We start from the raw sequence: 19,897 nt of genomic DNA, 5'->3' as shown, positions 1-19,897 counted from the left end.
AAACCCAGTTTCAAAAACCAACTAAAATTTTTCAAGTTTTAACGAATCATCAAAAGTTTTGTCTTTCTAGTAGTAGGAATACAGTGTTTTGAAGAGTAAATCAGAGGGGGGTTTGTTTTTTTTTTTTATCCTTTTGAAAACTATTTTCTGTCTCATTTGCCAGTCTCTTTCTTTTACTGTTTAATCGTCACGCGAGGGAAAGAGAGAGAGAGAGAGCAGAGGGGAAGATTAGGCAGAGAGAAAAGGAAAGGAAGGCTTTTGCATTAAAAAGGGTGTTCTTTTTTTTTTTTTTTGAAAGACCGGAAAGGAGGGTTGTTTGTTTTTTGTTTGTTTTTTTTAACCAAAAAGGTGAGAGATTTTTCATTAATGTCCTAAAATTTAATGAACTGGGTTTACTTTTCAGTTGTTGTTTCATTTTAACTTCTTTCCTTCATGTCTCAAACTTAAATTCATTGCCAATTCTTGGTTCGTTCACAGCATTAACTCAGAAGTTCTAGATTTTCAAATCTTCAAAGTTTCTTGTTTTTTGTTTTTTCTCTTCTGTCCCCAAAAGAAAAAATTTTCCCAACTTCAAAGGCCGATCAGAAGAGACCACCCCAAAGAAATGAAGGAGCCAGAAAAGAGCTTGGATCCACAGCTATGGCATGCTTGTGCTGGATCCATGGTTCAAATCCCACCAGTGAACTCCAAAGTCTTCTACTTTCCTCAAGGCCATGCTGAGCACTCTCTCTCCTCGGTGGATTTCTCGTCTTCTCCTCAAATACCGGCTTTTGTTATCTGCCGGGTGGCTTCTGTCAAATTCTTGGCTGATACTGAAACTGATGAAGTTTATGCCAAGATCATGCTTATACCATTGTCAAACAGTGAGCTTGATCTTGAGGAGGATGCCGTTTTAGGTGGTGGCTCTAATGGGTCTGATAATGTCGAAAAGCCTGCTTCTTTTGCTAAGACATTGACTCAGTCTGATGCAAACAATGGGGGTGGTTTTTCTGTTCCAAGATATTGTGCTGAAACCATTTTTCCAAGATTGGATTACACTGCGGATCCTCCTGTTCAAACTGTTATAGCCAAGGATGTTCATGGTGAGATTTGGAAGTTTAGGCATATCTATAGGGGGACTCCTAGGAGACATCTGTTGACTACCGGCTGGAGTACTTTTGTAAACCAGAAAAAACTTGTTGCTGGGGACTCAATTGTGTTCTTGAGAGCCGAAAATGGTGATCTTTGTGTTGGTATTAGGCGAGCAAAGCGTGGGATTGGAAATGGACCTGAGTCTGGTACTCCAGGTTGGAATTCGGGTCTTGGAAATGGAAATTGTGTTGGTCCTTATGGAGGGTTTTCAGCTTTCCTGAGGGAGGACGAGAGTAAGATAATGCGAAATGGAAATTTGGGTTGTGGTGGGAATTTGAGAGGAAAGGGAAAAGTGAGGCCAGAGGCTGTCTTGGAGGCTGTGGCGCTTGCTGCTGGTGGCCAGCCATTTGAGGTTATTTATTACCCTAGAGCAAGCACACCGGAGTTTTGTGTCAAGGCATCTGGAGTAAAGGCGGCAATGAGGATTCATTGGTGTTCCGGGATGAGGTTCAAGATGGCTTTTGAGACTGAGGATTCTTCTAGGATCAGCTGGTTCATGGGGACTGTATCTTCTGTTCAAGTTGCTGATCCCATCCGATGGCCTAATTCGCCATGGCGGCTTCTCCAGGTTCTATATTTCTCTTTGATTCTTATGGATTTGTGTGAAATCTTGGTTTATATCTTTGCTAAATTGGCACCTGCTAAGCCATGATTATTAGCTGTTTTGAAATCCTACACTGTCATCTTGGGTTTTGAAGACCGCATCATAGCCTTATAACCTCTTAACCCTGGTATCATTTAGTATAAATTGGGTCTTTCTGATGGATTAGGTGAATTAATGAGCTTTATCCAAGTACAAATTAGCTTTTCAACCTCTTCTTTGCAGCACTATTATGATTCTTGGTATACCATGTTTTTAATTCTTCCTAGTCTTTTCAAGTCTGGAACTGCTTTCCTGTATCAGCGCCCTCATTCAATTTTTCTATAACCGACTTTGTTCATGTCTTGCACTTGTTTTGATGGATTCAACTACTTTTTTGCCTGCTAACATTATGTTACCACAAATACTCTGTTTCTAGTATGGTATTTAGTGAATTGTGGCCCAGAGTGCCAACTTGATCATTCCTTTATTAGGTGGGTGGCTGTCTGGCATGACCATTGTGGAATTCATTAGCTAACACGATTCTAGCTGGTTCATGAAATTATTACAAGGGAACATGCTTTTTTCTTTTTGCCTTATAATCGATATTCATGAATATTTTTAGCAATTTGGTTGTTTCTGGTGCATTTGCTGATTTAATCTAAAGGACAATTGTAATCTGTATTCTGACTGAAGAAATCAACTTGCATCAAATTGTTTCTTCAATTTTTGATTTGGTCGTCTTTGTTGCTAATAAATGGCTTGATCTGGGGACTGAAAATTTTATTCATGGCCTTTACTCTTTCTGACAGATATAGTTCAATTTGTCCCTTTATTATAAACTATAAAGTGAATTGCTTATGAAAACAGATATCTGACACAGCTTATTTATTAGCTGTACAAATTTGTTCTTGGTCATTTAAGCTTTCAGGTTTTTAGAATCACTTAATTGTATAATATATGGGCAAAAAGAAAATCATTCCGGAGCTTAGCTCCATGTAAATATGGGCTAATCACAATAAATCATTAATCTTTAGATTATTAATTTTAAATTCTCTAGATAAATTTTACTCTTAGATTCTCTTTTGGTTCCTCGAAAGACAAATTGGCTTGCAGACGGATTCTAAAAAGTGGATATCTAAGCTTTCTTGATCCACAAAGGCATTAAAATAGTTGTTACTGTTTATCCCATTCCTTGATAAGAAATTAGGTGATGCAAGAGCCACAGTTAGTGATCCTTGTCACAGCCCTTCCTTCTTACATATTAATTGCTATTGCAGGTGACATGGGATGAACCAGATTTGCTGCAAAATGTTAAGCGTGTGAGTCCCTGGTTGGTTGAATTGGTATCTAACATGCCTGCCATCCACCTGTCACCCTTCTCCCCACCGAGAAAGAAGTTGCGGCTCCCCCAACACCTTGACTTGCCCCTTGACGGACAATTTCTGATGCCATCGTTTTCAGGCAATCCCCTTGGGCCAAGCAGCCCTTTACATTGTTTATCTGATAATGCTCCTGCAGGCATACAGGGAGCCAGGCATGCTCAATTTGGATTATCTTTATCAGATCTCCATCTTAATAATAAACTGCAGTCAGGACTGTTTCTGTCCAGTTTCCAGCGGTTTGATCCACACTCTAGAATTTCTAATGGCATCATGATGGCAAGGCGCACAAACAGCAATGATAATCTATCTTGCTTGCTAACGATGGGGAGTTCTAGTCAGAAGGAGAAATCTGATAACGCAAAAAGACACCAGTTTTTACTCTTTGGTCAGCCAATACTTACTGAGCAGCAGCTCTCTCGAAGCTGTTCAAGTGAAGCTGTCTCTCAAGTTATTAACGGAAAGAGTTCAGTAGATGGTAATGCAGACAAAACCAAAGATGCTTCTGATGGTTCGGGTTCTGCTCTTGAGAATCAATTTTCTCCAGAGAAGTCATCTCGTGCTCGATTTTTGTGGCACCCGGACTATCGAACCACAGAACCTGGCCTGGATACTGGTCATTGCAAGGTATTCTTGGAGTCAGAGGATGTGGGACGAACTCTTGACCTGTCAGTTCTTAGTTCTTATGAAGAGCTATATAGAAGGTTGGCCAACATGTTTGGAATAGAAAGATCAGAGATGTTGGGCCATGTGCTGTATCGAGATGCAACAGGTGCCGTCAAGCAAACTGGAGATGTACCATTCAGGTATCAACTTGAAAAACTCCATATACCGTTTTACAGTTTTTCTGTTCTTGCAAATACAGAAATCATGAGCTGCAAAACATCTGAATTTCTGATGTTTAACTGCAGTTAGCTTCTTCGGGCTTATGTTTTACACAATCTGTTGTTCTCCTCTTTGTTTTTGTAGTGCTTTTATAAAGACAGCCAAAAGATTGACAATAAGGATGGATTCAGGCAATGATACTGTTGGAAGGTCAGTCAAGCCTTCTCAATTTTTTCATTTTTCCTCTGTTTATGAGTTTCAAACCAATATCTCCAACTCGCTATGCAAAGTTCTAAGCTTGTTGGTTTGCTAACAACTCGTTCATACTAAACCCCATAACCCTTTTTTCCAGGTCATGGCTTACTGGGATTCGAACTGCTGAAAATGGACTAGATGGGCCAAACAAGACAGGTCCCTTGAGCATATTTGCATGATTCAGAGCCATTGTCGATAAAAAAATGAAACATGCATGGATCTTTCAAGAATTAAACAGTATCAAAGACTTTTTAGCTCCTCTTAGGGGATGTCTATATAGGTTTCTTGTCCAAGTATTTGTATCCAACAGAACATCCATGTCTTTATAATCTGCTGAATGTTTTATCAGTTTATGTTGATGTTGACCATCACTCCATCCACTCAAAAGTACAATTGTAAGGAACTCTGTTTAGCTCTTGTTTCCCACATATGCGTCATATTGCAATTGAAGATTCCCCTCTCTACTACGGTTTTTTTTTATTTTTTTCCGAAATTTGTTACAAATGCATGCATTTGATGTTCATTACCAATGAAAACACTGATAAAATTATTACTTTTCGGATCAATAATAATCTTTGAGGAGATGATTATTCACAAGTCTGAATTATTATAATCTTATGACCAACCATTAGGATTCATTGAGCAAAACCTTGGGATCTTCATGAAAGGAAACACAAACATAAGGAGAAGTGAAGAGATTGGGATCATAAACACGGAAAACATGGAAGACTTGCTGACTGTTCCGGCCAAGCTGGGTGTGGTCTGGTTCAGGGTTTGTAAACACTGTACCAAAAATTAACGCAAATCCCAAAACTGAAAACTAGAAAAACAAGACAAGATGTTAATGTCTTTGATGAGGGTCCAAATCAAAACCCGAAGTCTTTTTTTCAACCTTATAATTAATTAAATTAATTTCAAAAACTCGCCACACGTGAGGTTGAGACCAATCACCAAACACCAATGGGGGCTTGGAAGATTGGATGTGATCAATATGGTCCCACGTGTGGCCCCGCTTTCCTCGCCGTTTTTGATGGTCGAGCCCTTTTGCATTTTGACTGTATTGCTCTTCTTCTCCTCCACTTGAAACCCAAGCTTGTCATTTAATCTTCATTTTTTTTTTCCCATTTTCATTAGCTTTACAAGTTAGAATCTAATCCCACAATATCTTATGACAATACCAAAAATGGGTTATGCTTAATAATTTGATATCTTAAAAAATAAAATAAAAATATGATAATGTATAATATTTTATTCAAAAGATATACTTTAAGATAAAAAAATTTTACTTTAAACTTGACGTGTAACTACATAAAATTGATTCAATGATTATTATAAGACCTTTCTACTCGAAGAAAAGAGTCTGAATCGTTTTCATTTTTTTTATAATTCGTTATTATATAGTTTCTTAAAGATCAACAAAGTCAAGTTTAGTCAAAGAGACAACAAATTTTTGAAGTGAGGAAAGGCAAAGGAGGTGAAAAATTGGGTGGGGGAAATGGATAAACTTTCTCACATCTTTCCATGTAGCATTTCACCTTTGCAATTTTCCTTCTTTCTGGTTTTCAGTTCCCCATTTTATGGGATCTGTTTTCTTTTAGGGGCTGAAATTTTACATTTTTATGCTCTTTGTTGGGGACTTGGTAATAATTTCAACAATATTTAATTAACAAGACCCGAATTCTAATAATAAAATGAAAGTTAAATGTTACTTACATCTCTTGTAATTTTAAGTTTTTTACATAACAATTCGCATTATTTTTCGATTAGTATTCCGCCTATAGTATCTCTTTTCATAAAAAATAAGATGATTAATTTTGTTTAATAGTAATAATGATGATAAAAACTCAAAACCCATGGGATTGAAGGCAGCAAAATAAGCATAGGGCACTGAATCCAACAAGAAGAGCTGTTGATGGGTGTTTTAAATGTTGTAAGACTAACTTTGAGCTTTCATCCACTTTGAACATATAACTAATTAATTACTCCAATTAATGTTAAACACACAAGATCCAAGAATATTGCAAAAAATGGCACTTTTCATAAACAATCCCTCAAACCCAAATTTTTTCCTTAATTATGAGTGGTAATTACTATTTTTGTTTTTTTTTTTTGTTTTTGTTAGAACAATATAAGGAATCATCATATGTGATTTTAATTTGTCTTTAATTATTTCTTGAATATGAAGGGCTGTTAAATTAGATACTGAATACAATGAAGAAAGAAATTAATTTTGATATTAAAATAAATAAATAAATAATTAATTAAAAATTTGGGATTTAGGTTTAATAATTAATTTAAAAGAGAAAATAATTACAAAGAAAATAAAAAGAAAATGCCTTTTAAGCATAAACGACAGAGATTTGATGACGTGGCGTGAAAGCCCCGTTCGTGCGGTGGACCCCAAGTGGGGTGACTCTTTTTTGTTTTGTTCCTTGTGAAGGTGAAAGATTTTGACTTGGGTTAGGTTGGGGTAAATTTTCTACATGTCGTACAGTAGAGATTAATTTCGCCTGCTTCTGATGTACGGTCAAGATTTCTTCCGTTTTTACCGCCGTCGCTGCGGATTTGGATGACGACAAAACAAAATCTCATCTCCTCTCAACAAACACCAAAATATTGAGATTTTGACTTATCGTGATATTTTCAACTCTCCATTTTCTTAAGGCTTCATTTACTTTCCTTATTTCTTTTATTATTTATTATTGTCAAAACTTTATTCTAATTCTTTTATTATTAATTATTTTTATGGATTGAAATTAAGCCTTGACATAATTTTTAATAACCATAAATAATATGACGATTAAAATTTAAGATTCGAATTCCTATTCTTACATCTTTTTATTTACCAAAAATATATATTTCGGTTTAAGCTCTATATATGAAAATGTTTTTGTTTTTATTTAATTGTTTCTTATGTAAAAACGATAAAAATTTTAACCGTTACATTAATTTTTTTTTTAGTATTAGCAAAATATATAAGTTTTAACCTAATAAGATAATATGGAATCTTTAGGTTCTTTTAGAAAATAAAATGAGTTTATATATTATGTGTATCAGACAATATATAGATTCTATACACCAACAATGAAATTATTATGGCCAAGAAATGATTAAAGGAAAAGGGGTTAGTTAATTTGTAGATAAGGTAGAATTAATAGAACATCACATGTTTGTGTTGCAAAAGGGTTAGTTAGGTGTTCTGTTAGGTCATGTTGTCCAAATAATTATGGTTGGAGATCATGACATGTTTCCATACTTTACAATTTTTGTTTGAATGTTTCCATACTATACTAGATTCTTTTATATAATAAAAAAGAATATTAATATGTAGCAAAATTAGTAGATAATTAATGGGCAAATTGTAAAGTATTAAATTAAAATAAATATTAAAGAATTTATATTCAATGCATTGTTAGGGTATAGTCATTTGATCACAATGAATAATATTGATTTATATGCTAATTAATGGTGATTATTAGTTGGACGATCTTTCCTCGTCTCTATGTGCGGACGTATGTGGAATATATTTTTATATTAAAAATAAATTATTCAATCGTATCAAAAACAAGTTAAAAGATGGAATCTAGAAATACCCAAATTTGAAGTCAAGAGAATTATGTGATTTTTGATCCAAAAATGAAAGGAAATGCGCAAAGTGCAAAGACTGTCTTTTGGTAGTGGAGGGATTAATTAAGCAAAAGGTGACCAAAGGGAAAAACACCATAATCCTTTTGAAAGGACACCTTAATACAATTTGGCTTTCAAATCAACTTGAAAAGGAAAACTAGAATAGTGAGTGAAAGGGCCTCATAGTCCTCAACCCAAGAACAAACAAACAGAAACAAAGGTAAAGGCAAAGGCTGCATGAGAACAAAGGGAAGTGGGAGAGAACAGGGTTTGAAACTATTCAAGAAAAGAAAGAGAGAGAGAAATAAAAGGGTTGTTTATTGGATTTTGGAGGTCGATCAATGTCACAAACAGGGAAAGAAAATGAAGAAGAGAACTAGGAAAGCAAATTTCATCACTTTATGGTCATGGGGATAGTCAAAATACATCATGATGATTGAGGAGGTGTGTTTTTGGTGATCATGGAGAGCAAGGAAAAAGATAATGGGCTTTCACTATCAACCAAGAAAAAATTGTTCAAACAATGGAATGATGATTTGATAATGCAAAATTGCATAAGAAGGCGGCCAACCCCACCCCCCCTTTCCCACAGGATTTATGGTGTGTTGGATGTGAGTTGATGGTACACAGGGTTTGACAGAGTTAAAAACTGAGAGAGAAGAAGGGAATCAGGGTCAGCTGTCATAACATGAATGATGTGAAGTAACTTTGTTGCAGCCTCTCTTGATTTGGGAAGTGGGAGCAGGGGATTCGAGGCTTTGATTAAGCAGAGAGATGGTGGACTCAATTTGGGCACGTCGAAATAAGCATACTGATAAGGACAAAAAGCAGACAAAGAAATGATCAGTGGGACAGAGGAAAACAATGGCTACTGATATTGAGGCAAAGCCATCCCCCATCCTCTGCACGTTGTAGGTTCATCTATGTAGTTTTACTGCTCCTCATCACATGATTCGGATCGTTTTTAATAATAAATTAATAATCAAAATCAAGCATCTACAGGAGAGAAGAGAAGATTAAAGTTCAACCTGAGAATAAGATTAATACCAGTCTAAACCGATCATTAAACTCTGTTCCAAGACACGAGAAAGTGGCACAACATTGAAGAAATAAACCATGAGAAAGAACCTGGCAAATATCAAGAACACACCGCCGGGATGCTTGTTGGCTGGAGATGAATGAATTGACAAAGACGAATAAGCCTCTTATAAAGGTCAGTTTTATAGAGAGATCAGGACAACCTTTGCATATCTACAGGAAGCTCAGGTATGACTAAATTGATCCAGCGTTGCTAAGGGAAGCAGTTGTATGTAAGTAGAATATTTGTAATCCAGCCAAAAGCTAAGACATCTGCTCAACAAAATGGTAAAATGACAGGATTCTGGGGCAATCAACTGGGAACATTGAACCTAAATCCTCAATGTCATAGAATGCAAAATATTAACAGAAAACTCCTACAGCTTCATGGAACCAATTCTATCTTTTAAAGATATGCCAATTTATTGCATCTGAAATAAAATAGCAATTGGGTACAGACAGCAAATACATTAATCACACAACACGTTAACATTTATTCCATTGTGCTAGATATACATAGTTCAGCAAATTAACACTGTATTTTATTTTGGTGCTTGGCAAGTTAACACTGTTTGTATAGCTAAAGAGTTAAAAGTTTGGGTCCATTGATGGATTACAAAGTATTAAGCTACATATCAAGAGTTTTCTGAAGGGCGCGCCAAGAATCTCTCCTAATAGTTGAAAGACATCTACACTCCCCATTGTATCTTCATCATTTTATATGGACATCGAACCTGAAAAAATGAAATTAGAAATCTCAGAACCATTTCCAAGAAACTGCTTAATGTTACTACTGAATTGCAAATGCTTCATAACAGACAAGCTAAATATATTCATGATGGTCTAATAAGATCTAGGGACACATGATCAAACATTAATTATGGTCGAACTGATAAGTACACTACACGTGAGACAACACATCAAACGGGGTTATTCTACACATGATCAAGAATGAGAACTGGCAAAACTGACAAGCCCATCTCAACTCATAAGCTTCATTAATTTAGATAAGACAGCTGCAGACAATAAGAAAACAGGACTTCCAACTCTGGAGAACAGTTTCTCCCATCCCTATAAACTGATCACTGCTCTCCAGAAAGGAACCCATTTTGAAATAACATCTCAAAGGCTGTGCTTTGAAACTTTCAGTAAACAACATGACCATGTAGAGTTATGGGTCTATCTACTTACGGTATGTTCGAACAATGAGAAAGAGAAGATCCAGCGGAGGAAGACCTTTTCTGTCCCGTTCTTTCAAGGGATCCAGAACATAGATTTCCCCACACCACAAAAAAGGCGAGCTAGAGGGAAAGGCAAAGGGTTTGAAACTTTCTCCTGTGGTCCAATTTTTAACGCTGCAACTAAAGCTCTCCACAGGATGAAAGGTAGTAGTAGAAGAGTCAGAATTATGGCTTTGTGACCACCAAGTACAAGCACATTTCCTCAAAAATGCGGGTCACTACCGTATAGAGTTATTAATTACCACTTAATACTCCCCTTCCTCCACCACAACCAAATGGGAAACAAGAATCCTCTTTGCTCCCTCTCTTGATACATCATTAAACAGCCTCCTCAAACTTGCATTCTCCCTATCTATCACATCCTCTTTCTCCTCTCCCTCCAAATTAACTCCCCACGATAAAATTAACTATGTAAAATTAAATGAAACAATTGCAATTTCTCCTACTAAACCAGCCTAAAACTTAACGGTACTAGTTTGGCCACCCTAAAAACATAGGAATGTATAATAATACAAGGAAAAAAATGATGCAACAAATCACGAAAAATGCAAGTAAGATAGAAATTCGGTGCTGGATTAGGAGCTTATATGGCCTAGAAATATAGAGATTTTGATATAGTATATGTTCATGTTTGATTGCATCATTAGGATATAATCATATACATTCCACAAATCTTAGTTTCTTTAAGGCTAAGTAATTAACCCTCTATACAGCCAAAACATAATGAAACACACACAAAAAAAAACAAAAAACCATCGATTGGTAGACTCTAGTCCAAGCTTTACAAATGAAAAGCTCGAATTATTAAAGCTAATACAATTGAGATATTGAAATAATTGAAAAATAGAAGTTGCTATAAGAAAAAGTACCAGAATTAAGGAAAAGGGATGGGGGGGAATCAGTTGTAGTAGAGCTCGAGGCCCATGCCATCGTGAATCTCGTAGTCTTTGAGGGTGATGTGGTCTTTATAGATGGTGTACCATTTCTGGATTCTGATCTTCTCAGGTCTGGTTCCGGTCTGGGCTGCCACCAGCTTCTTAAGGTCGCCGATGGTGTCGTCCTCGTTGCACTTCACCCGCACCTTCTTCCCCAGCCTGTCGTTGAACACCACCTCAATCATCTTCTTCTTCCGCTAACGATTGCTTCTCAGTTCTTAATATTATGAGAGAAAATATTAATATACGACACGTCGGATTCTGGAAATTTCTTCAGGGGTATTTTAGTAGTTGTAGTTCACTCAAAGATTCTCACGACCAGTGAATGCTTCACACGTGTCATTTGGTCGGTGGTCATGTAAAATGATTCATTTTTTCGTTTTTCAAAATTATTATTTGAATATAATTAGACGAACATGTTGAGAAAATTAGTTAAATCGGTCAAACATAAAAATTTATAAGATTACTTAATGAATCTATTTGTAATTAACTCAATTAATAATCAAATACAAAGAATTTCTTTGATCATATTATAATTTCCAAATCGATCAATAAAATTTTAAAATCAAAACCGATCGATTTTAACCGAAAATTGCTCGTCTTAATAATTTCTTGCCCTCCTAATAACGATTGCAGTCGAAATCACTAAAAAAGATCCAATAAAACTACTAGCATGGCAGAATCCGGAGACTGTGTGTGGGTGGGGATGGGAAGAAACGAGTATTCCAGCCATTAAAATTTAAGATTAAAAATATGATTGACGGGGGAAACCCTTAAAAGCAGTAACGGGAAGAAACAAAACCTTGAATGATAAACAACAATAGAGAGTAACAATAAACGACTAATGAACAGTGTAATTAACCATAAGCCACAGCCTACCGTTCAATCCCCATTTGGAAACAAAATTATACTGTACATTATGAATTTCTTTGCTGCTTCGGCCCCTCTCGTCAACCAAAAATGTGAGGTCGTTCTCGGATCCAACTTCCCAGGTTCAGCCACGAGACTTGTTTCTCCGGCGTTACTCCAAAACAGCAACCTCTTGATCGACCCTCCAGTAGTTTGCATCGTTGAACTCCTTCATCCCAGCCCCACCATCGTCGGAGTTCTCCTTTTCTGGTACCTTTGGAATAATGTTCCTCTTCAATGGCCCTGCTTCCCCGACTATTCCTTCTTTCAAAGCTTGTTCCATTGCCTTCTCTGTACCTTCTAATTCCACGCCTACAAATTCAACATCCTCTTCGAACAAAGAGGGCACTGGTGGTGGAGATTTCTGACTTGTATTGCTGCTAGCTGATCCGTCACTCAAATCCATGGAGTCTGAGGAACCGTTAGGGAGTACAGGTTCCCCATTCGAGGGAGACCCGACTTCAGTGATCACTGTCTCAGTATGACTGGGTTGGTTGACATCTAAGCTGTCATCATCAAGAAACGGGTTCTTGCTTGAACCACCCACTTGCAAATCCGAAGATTCTCCCCATCCCACCCACTCAGGTAAAGGCCTACCTCCAAACAAGTCCTCGTTTTCTGGTGTGTCAAACCTGAAGAATCCCATATCATGAGAAGCATTTGCTCTCTCACCTTGTGGATTCAAGTCTCCACCACTCATGAAATTGTTAAATCCATTCATCGCACTGGAAGTAGATGTGCCATTCACTAACTGTTTGCTTTCATTCAACTCATCCTCCTCTCCAACTACCACCTCATCATCACTACTGCTGTTACCACCATTTGCGGTGCCATTCAAGTTGATCTCATCCATCACCTCTGTGGGGGATGTGGCCACAGGTGCATTACCGATTCTGTCATCTTGGAATGCAAACCAGTTGGAATTTGTGAACAGACTGCTGCATTAGAAAAACATTGGCCACAGTCTTCATTAATATAATAACTACTTTAACAAAAGACTGTCAACTGTTGATTTACAAACGCATTGGTTGCAGACTTGCAGTCTCCATTAAGATGACTACTTTAGCAAAAGAACTTAAAACTGTACATTTTTAAAAGCTAAGGTAATTGACGGTATAAGTAACAACAAGAAAACTGACCTCCCTTGGTCATCACCAAGCCGCAAGGATGATATGACAACCTCAGCAGATTCATCATCAAAGTATACATCCTGCAAATCCAAAAATACATTTAATATTAATTTAGCATTAAAAAGATGAAAATTTCCAATATGTTTGGTTTCTCCATCACTCATGGTGAGTGATCTTAATACATAATCTTTATGTTACCATCAATGTCCCTATTAGGCAAATATAAACAACAGAGAAAGAATTTGATTATTAATAGAGATCAGAGTCACTAACCTCATCATCTCGATCGAGAGCACCATGATCCTGAAAGCAGTTGGATGAAAAAAATTAAGTAAAAGCAAATGGGTAGATTTTAGAAACTGTTATAAGAATTCAAACTACATACTTCTTCATTGTCATCATTCCCATATATTTTGTATCTGAAAGCCTGGCTTAGGTTATTTGCTAAAGCAGCAACATCATAATCTCTATCATGAACATCATCCTCATCACTATCCCTTGTTCTGTCTTGCAATGCTGTTGGGCGGCTGCACATGAGAAGGAAAAATACATAAGACCTTTTAAATGATTTTTCCGTTAGTTCTCACAACAATGCTGTTGATGCGAACAGCAATAATGTGCCATAACATTAAATGGACTCAAAATTTGGAATATTATTTCCATGAAGGTGGTAAGTTCTCAATTAGTAGGCATTATATCGAATAGGAAAGCCATATACACATTTAAAACAAAAAAGAGAACTAGAAGTCACATTTTGTAATTAATATGTCATTACAAGTTACAATCTGCTGGAGACAATATACAGCCCACGAGCAAGCACTCTTACAAATGCCATATCAAGGGCGTAGAGAATCTAGAGATAATCAACCTTCAATCACATATCCTACAAATCTGACAGCAATGCATATCAGAAATGAGGCAAGAACATACCCACAAGCCCATCGATAAACATTTTCAACTGCATTCCGTTCTTGCAGAACATTAGATTGCCACTCATTCCATTCGCTATTTTCCTATGAAGAATATATGAACTTTTGTCAGCAACTTCAGTAAAGAATTAGTCATAAAGAATCCCAGTAAAATTGCCCTAATGCAAGATATAGATCTAACAAGCAATTTCAGCCGATGAAAGATACCAATGTGCCAAATAACCCAATAGCTAATTGTGATGAACTTAATTCAGATTTACCATACCACAAAAAGATGCACAGCCTAATTTTAAGTATAACATAAGTTGTTAGCTTAAAACTAAAAATGCACCTAACACCTATAAGATCCTGACAGAAGCACTCACACAACATTAAAACACAGTCAATCCCCCACCTGTAGACATGCCTGAACGCAGCTGTTGCTGCTTCCCAACTGTAAAAGTTTATTTGAAATACGTGTAATGTGTCCAATGTTTCCTACCCGTGGTGCACATTTTCCAGCAGCAGGTAAAGTTGGCTGTTTGACAAAAAAGGGGTTAAGCTGACTGCATAATCAGGTAGCATTTATAACAGCTTCTACTTCTATTAGTTAATACTGCCCGTGAGAAAGATGGACAAAGAACACTATGATTAACTAGTCCACCTGATTACTGTCACCAGAAAGAATTGGATTTTTGTCAGCTTGGAGAAATTTCCCAAGTAAATCACATTCTTGAAGAAGATGATTCACTATTGAATCATTCTTGCTTTCCAGACATGATAATATTATACTCTCCACATGATGATGTAATGCATTGTTGTACGGATACCTGCACAATTTAAAATAAAGAGACCATGAATCTTAGCCTGCTAACAGAAATGATCCAACACCTTCCTCAAGAAGACATCAAGCACTTTCTTTCTAGATTCAAACTTCCAATACGTTGTTTTCACTTCATTCAAGATGAAAGTTTTAAGCAAGAACTTACTCAAAGAAAAGATCAAGAACTCGTTGAATGGTTCCTGAGCTGACCAATTCCTTCTCGGCAGCTTCATTGCCAGTTCTTAACAGCACGGCAATGAACTCTACAATCTGAAATAAATAGCCAAAGATTTAGAAATAACACAATAAACTTAGACACGAGCATGCTCAAAGTCTGATGTATATTGAGCACAAACACCAAATAAATCATACAAGTGACAAGTTACCAAGTACTCTATGTTGGTTGGCACATAAAACTCATGCCACGAATATAAACGAACCTTTAGACGATGCTTCCCAAGCGGAGGCTTCAATTCTCCGTATGTGGTAGGCAAAATTTTCTCATCAGATGACACATTCAAAAGCATGAGTAAGTCACCTGCACAAGAAGTAGTCTCGAACATCATGGCTAAACTTGAAGACCCCAACATGTTACATGCACCTAAGAATATTGAAAAAGTATTACAAACATTTTAAGCAGAAGAAATCCGCACTCACCAAGCTTAGGTAGCATTGCATTGATAGTCTCCAAATTTACAGGGATTGGAGGCTCATACATATGTTGATTTCGGAAAGAATGCATCAAGGGAGATGCAATTGCTGATCTTTTTGGATCCAATAATGAGATACAAACTGAGAGTGAGTGTACAAGGCCAGATTTTGAATGTGAATCTTCCAATGCATGACCAAATATCCTTCCAACAAAGCTGTAAATGAACATATTCAAAATTACTGGCCAAATCACAAACATATACACAATAGAGATTTGAGAGGGTGATGCAGGTAGGGAGGAGACAAGAAGGTACTAGCTATTACAAACCTTGGACTAGAGAGTTTGGTGGCTAAAGCTGATGGGGCATTTCGTGTTATTGCACATAACGTTTCTGCTGCATTAGCGTGAACCTCAGGAGGACACTGGTCATTGTAAAAAACAAATCGTGAGATATTCATTAGAGAGTATGACAGACAATGAAAATGTTAAAACAATATTTAAACATGAAAATGATAAAATAGAAAATTCTCACTTACTGATGGATTCAATTTATCCACAATCATTTCCAGTAAATTGCTATCAGCTAACCATTGCATTACATCCAAAAAGTTGGGATATACATGATCATCAGCTCCAACTAACCGAACCAAAACCTGTGAAAAGGCTCATCTCATATCAATGTTCAGCCCAATCTTATTAAATGCCAAACCATACAGCATGAAAGTAACTAGTGCAATAAAACAACAGAGAGAAAATCTCAGGTACCTCCATGATGGATGTGATTCCTATCAAATCAACCAGTTGGCGAAACACTTCTTGATGTACCTGTTAATAATCTGCCTCAGTTAAATTCATATAAATAAATGTATAAAACCATGATATCTTTTACATTTCAGAGATCATAGACCACTAACAAGCCTGACTTTGTCATGCAAGTCACTTGTAGCATCACTACTGTACCAAACCAAGAGAACCAACTCATCCAATTAAAAGGATTTATATTCCACAGAATTCTTTACACCACTAATTCAGTATGTTTAACAGAGCTTACAGGTGACAGAAGTTTATAGGTGCATCATGCACATCCATGTCCTATAGATCAGTACAAAGTTGAATCAGGAACAAAGAAAAGTTCAAATTGACAGTGCAGATGCATACAACAAGTCTTAATTACACTAATTATCCAAATTTGAAGGTTATCGAATGCATCATCCACAAACATAGAAGACAATGTGCTTATTACTTTAGGAATCCTTCCAACATATCAAATTTGCAAGAAGCCTAAGAATGTCAAAGTGAACAGAAAAGGTTTACTTACTTGAACGTAGTTCATAAGTGGAACAGTCTTCCGTAGCATAAGGCATACAACAACCTACAATACCACAGAAAATGAAATCTATCAAGTGGCAATAATAACCAAAGAAATACTCAAAAGAAAAAATAACACATGAAGCAACACAGAAACCAATCAGAACATGAGAAAACACACCTTACTGAAATAACCAGCCAGCAAAGCACTATGAAGACGGTTTGGTTCCAAGAAGGAGAAAAGTAAGTTCATCAACTGCAACAAAGAGAAAAGCATATGAAACAAAATCATGGCAATTTCCGTAACTAACGAAGCAAAATCAAGAATGAAAATGAAACATATACCTCTTCCTCCTCGACTAAAGTCTTCAGAATAACATCAATTTCACATGTAAATATCTCACAGGCAATGAATGGGAACCTAGACATAAAAATGAACACATCATTAACAAAAGAAATAATTAACATCATAAAAGTTACAACTCAAGTTGAACAGAAAGAATTTCAGTTCTTGATTCCACATTTAATGAAAATAACATACTTGAAGGCCCGCTTGCTGTCAGCATCCTCCTGAGGTTCTTCAACAATATAATGCAATAACTGCTCAACTTGCGCTCTATCTCGTAGACTGCACAAATAAACTTAACTATATAATGAGCATCAACAAAGCTAATTCTCTATCAGAATCTACAAACACTTCTGTACTCCAACAAATTACAACAGCCTAGAAACTACGTTGAAAACCCAAAAAATTGAAAAATAAGGGAAGGCACAATGCAATAGAGAGGGGAAACTTACAAATTGATGAGTCGACTATTTAAAGCTTTGCACTCTTGGATTATTTCTTCCTCATCCAGAAGCTCTTCCAAAGTAAAGTTTTCCTTGTCTAATATCGATTCCACCTACAAAAGAACATCACAGTCAATGAAACTAACCAAAAATCCAGTAAAAAAAATAACTCAAAACAATATTCTTAGACCAATTTGTTGGAAACGGAGAATGAACATAAATCTAGAAAGCAAATCCAGCTAAACATATCATATAGCTCAACAGATTTTCGCGAATTCAAGTCAATATCAGTTAACACTGAATAAAATAGTTCAGCTTCAACTAAAATGAACTCTCAGCCAATTCCAACTCAAAAACTAACTTAAAAAAACCAAAATAAAATTAATCGAATTGAACAATGATTTTTTCAAAACGATGCGGACAAATCTAAGTCACCGAAACTATTTTCACTACGGCATCGTTGAATCCAAAGTAAATTTGAAATTAACTAAGCTTTAACGCAAAAAGCGTTAATCCGAGCCTCCAAGAACCAAAAAGGAAACAAAATCTAACGAAAATCCACAGCCTCACTACATCGAACAAAAATCACTCCCAAACAAAGAAAGAAAACTGGAGTAGCAAGTAGAAGACTAACGAAATCAAGACGTAAAAAAAAAGTAATCAATTAAGTAGGATAAAAATAAAATAAAATTACTCACGGGAGAAGAGGTAGACAGAGCCGTGAGCTTCCAAAACATGGTGAAGATGGGAAAATATCAAGCAAAGCAGCTGAATAGATCTGTAAACCCTAAAAATAACCAGCGAATCTAGGAATTGTCGAAAGAGGGGAAGCAAGAAGAAAAACACAAGCGCGAGATTCAAGAGCCAAAAGAGGAGAAGGAAGAACAATATAAAACCCTAATTCCTTCTGTTGCTAAAAAAGAAAGAGACCGGGTGGATCGATTAACCCCCACAAAAAAAAAAAAAGAACGGCAAGTAGTAGTAGCTGAGGGAATGAACAAGAGAAAAGTAGGGGGGAGGAGAGAGAGAGAGGGCAAAAAATGTTATGCTGATGGAAAAAGTACAAAATAAGGTACTCCGAATTTCACAAAAACCATTTTTATGTTATGGCCCATGAGGGGAGCATCCATCACCATGGATGGATGGATGTATGGTGATGATGGTGACTTGGTTGGACTTTCGTGATCTCTAGGTCACTTGTGAGAAACTGATCCACAAAATTTTCTTTAAAGGAGGAGAGGAGACTAAACTCACAGCCTAAATGCAGGTTTTTAAAGATCACAAACTCTTTTCATTTTTCTTTTAATTAGAAACTTTGACTCTTTGTTGAAAAATAGTAGCTGAATCTGAATCTTACCAATATTATTGATTTTTTAAAATTTTATTTTTAGTTTGCTGGATATTTAGAGATTTTTTTTATTATTTTTGATTTGTTCACATCAAGTAAGCAATAATAACATCAATTATATGTTTTGCAATTATCATTAACTGCATCCTCTATATCAAAAAATTTGTAAAATTAATTATCAACCAATGTATATCGTTATAGAATTAGAGTTATAATTCAATTTATTATGATATGTTATTATAGTATGACAACATATATCATAAGAGTTCGATTGTGAGTAAATCATGTTGTTAAGAAAACATTTGAAAGTCAAAAATCGATTAAAATACCTTGATTTATGCTTAGTGTTACAAATTATCTATGATTTATCACATTTTCAACATCGATCTTTACATATGATAATATTTTTACATTAAATAAAATTATTAATAATTAATGTGATCAATTTTAAAAAATGTATTTACTTTAATATTGTAACTTCAAAATGCATTCTCAAGGTACCTTTTAATAAACTTGCTATTTAATTGTTTGAGTTTAATTTTCCTTCCGGACCATTTTAAGAAAGTACAACTCTCGCATTGGCTTGGTGCATTCGGGATTTTATGAATTATTTATAAAAGAAATAAAAAAATTAATTCATCAAAATGATGGACTGATTGTGGGTCCCACTAATGAAGATGCGTACATTTTCCATTCAAAAGCAAAGTCTGTGACTGTGACGAAAGTAAAGCTCACCGTGACGTATAGCTACAAACTTCGTCAAAAACGTATTTCCATCCGACGCAGCTAAACGTCAACGCATCGTGCAAACGGAACCTGATCAGACCAATGGCGTTCCAAATTCTGTCAAAGCCCTCGTGTCCTTAGCATAGCTCGCTGGTGCATGGACGGCCATGGTCGGTATGGATCATCCACATAAAAAAATATTTCGAACATCCATCTCTGAAAATTTGAATGCATATGACACGTGAGAATGA

General features: G+C 36.1%; 3 protein-coding genes across 4 annotated transcripts; 1 reads left to right on the top strand and 2 right to left on the bottom strand.

The window, feature by feature from the left end:
• LOC18590886 (auxin response factor 10) lies at nucleotides 312-4,640 on the top strand. Its single transcript, XM_018127204.1, has 4 exons — nucleotides 312-1,699; nucleotides 2,992-3,899; nucleotides 4,063-4,128; nucleotides 4,271-4,640. Exons 1-4 carry the CDS (start codon nucleotides 605-607, stop codon nucleotides 4,350-4,352), a joined length of 2,151 nt encoding a protein of 716 aa, XP_017982693.1. The 5' UTR covers nucleotides 312-604; the 3' UTR covers nucleotides 4,353-4,640.
• LOC18590885 (ubiquitin-like protein 5) lies at nucleotides 9,315-11,284 on the bottom strand. Its single transcript, XM_007016695.2, has 2 exons — nucleotides 10,988-11,284; nucleotides 9,315-9,611 (listed from the first exon to the last, which is right to left on the bottom strand). The coding sequence occupies exon 1, from the start codon at nucleotides 11,236-11,238 to the stop codon at nucleotides 11,017-11,019; it is 222 nt and encodes a 73-aa protein (XP_007016757.1). The 5' UTR covers nucleotides 11,239-11,284; the 3' UTR covers nucleotides 9,315-9,611; nucleotides 10,988-11,016.
• Nucleotides 11,786-18,642, bottom strand: LOC18590884 (serine/threonine-protein phosphatase 6 regulatory subunit 3). 2 transcript variants are annotated; one of them, XM_018127203.1, is made up of 19 exons: nucleotides 18,271-18,642; nucleotides 17,582-17,685; nucleotides 17,325-17,411; nucleotides 17,129-17,204; nucleotides 16,965-17,039; nucleotides 16,794-16,847; nucleotides 16,241-16,300; nucleotides 16,012-16,128; nucleotides 15,803-15,897; nucleotides 15,481-15,689; nucleotides 15,264-15,361; nucleotides 14,990-15,093; nucleotides 14,665-14,830; nucleotides 14,416-14,538; nucleotides 14,023-14,105; nucleotides 13,478-13,619; nucleotides 13,366-13,395; nucleotides 13,102-13,172; nucleotides 11,786-12,900 (listed from the first exon to the last, which is right to left on the bottom strand). In XM_018127203.1, exons 1-19 carry the CDS (start codon nucleotides 18,307-18,309, stop codon nucleotides 12,075-12,077), a joined length of 2,559 nt encoding a protein of 852 aa, XP_017982692.1. In that variant the 5' UTR covers nucleotides 18,310-18,642; the 3' UTR covers nucleotides 11,786-12,074. The 2 variants fall into 2 exon arrangements, with proteins under 2 accessions (XP_017982692.1, XP_007016756.2); XM_007016694.2 differs by having other exon boundaries at nucleotides 11,786-12,897.

The sequence above is a fragment of the Theobroma cacao genome, chromosome 9, assembly GCF_000208745.1.
Source record: "Theobroma cacao cultivar B97-61/B2 chromosome 9, Criollo_cocoa_genome_V2, whole genome shotgun sequence".
NCBI lineage: Eukaryota > Viridiplantae > Streptophyta > Magnoliopsida > Malvales > Malvaceae > Theobroma > Theobroma cacao.
Note: the sequence above shows the minus strand (reverse complement) of the source record. Positions and strands in the feature narration are given on the sequence as shown.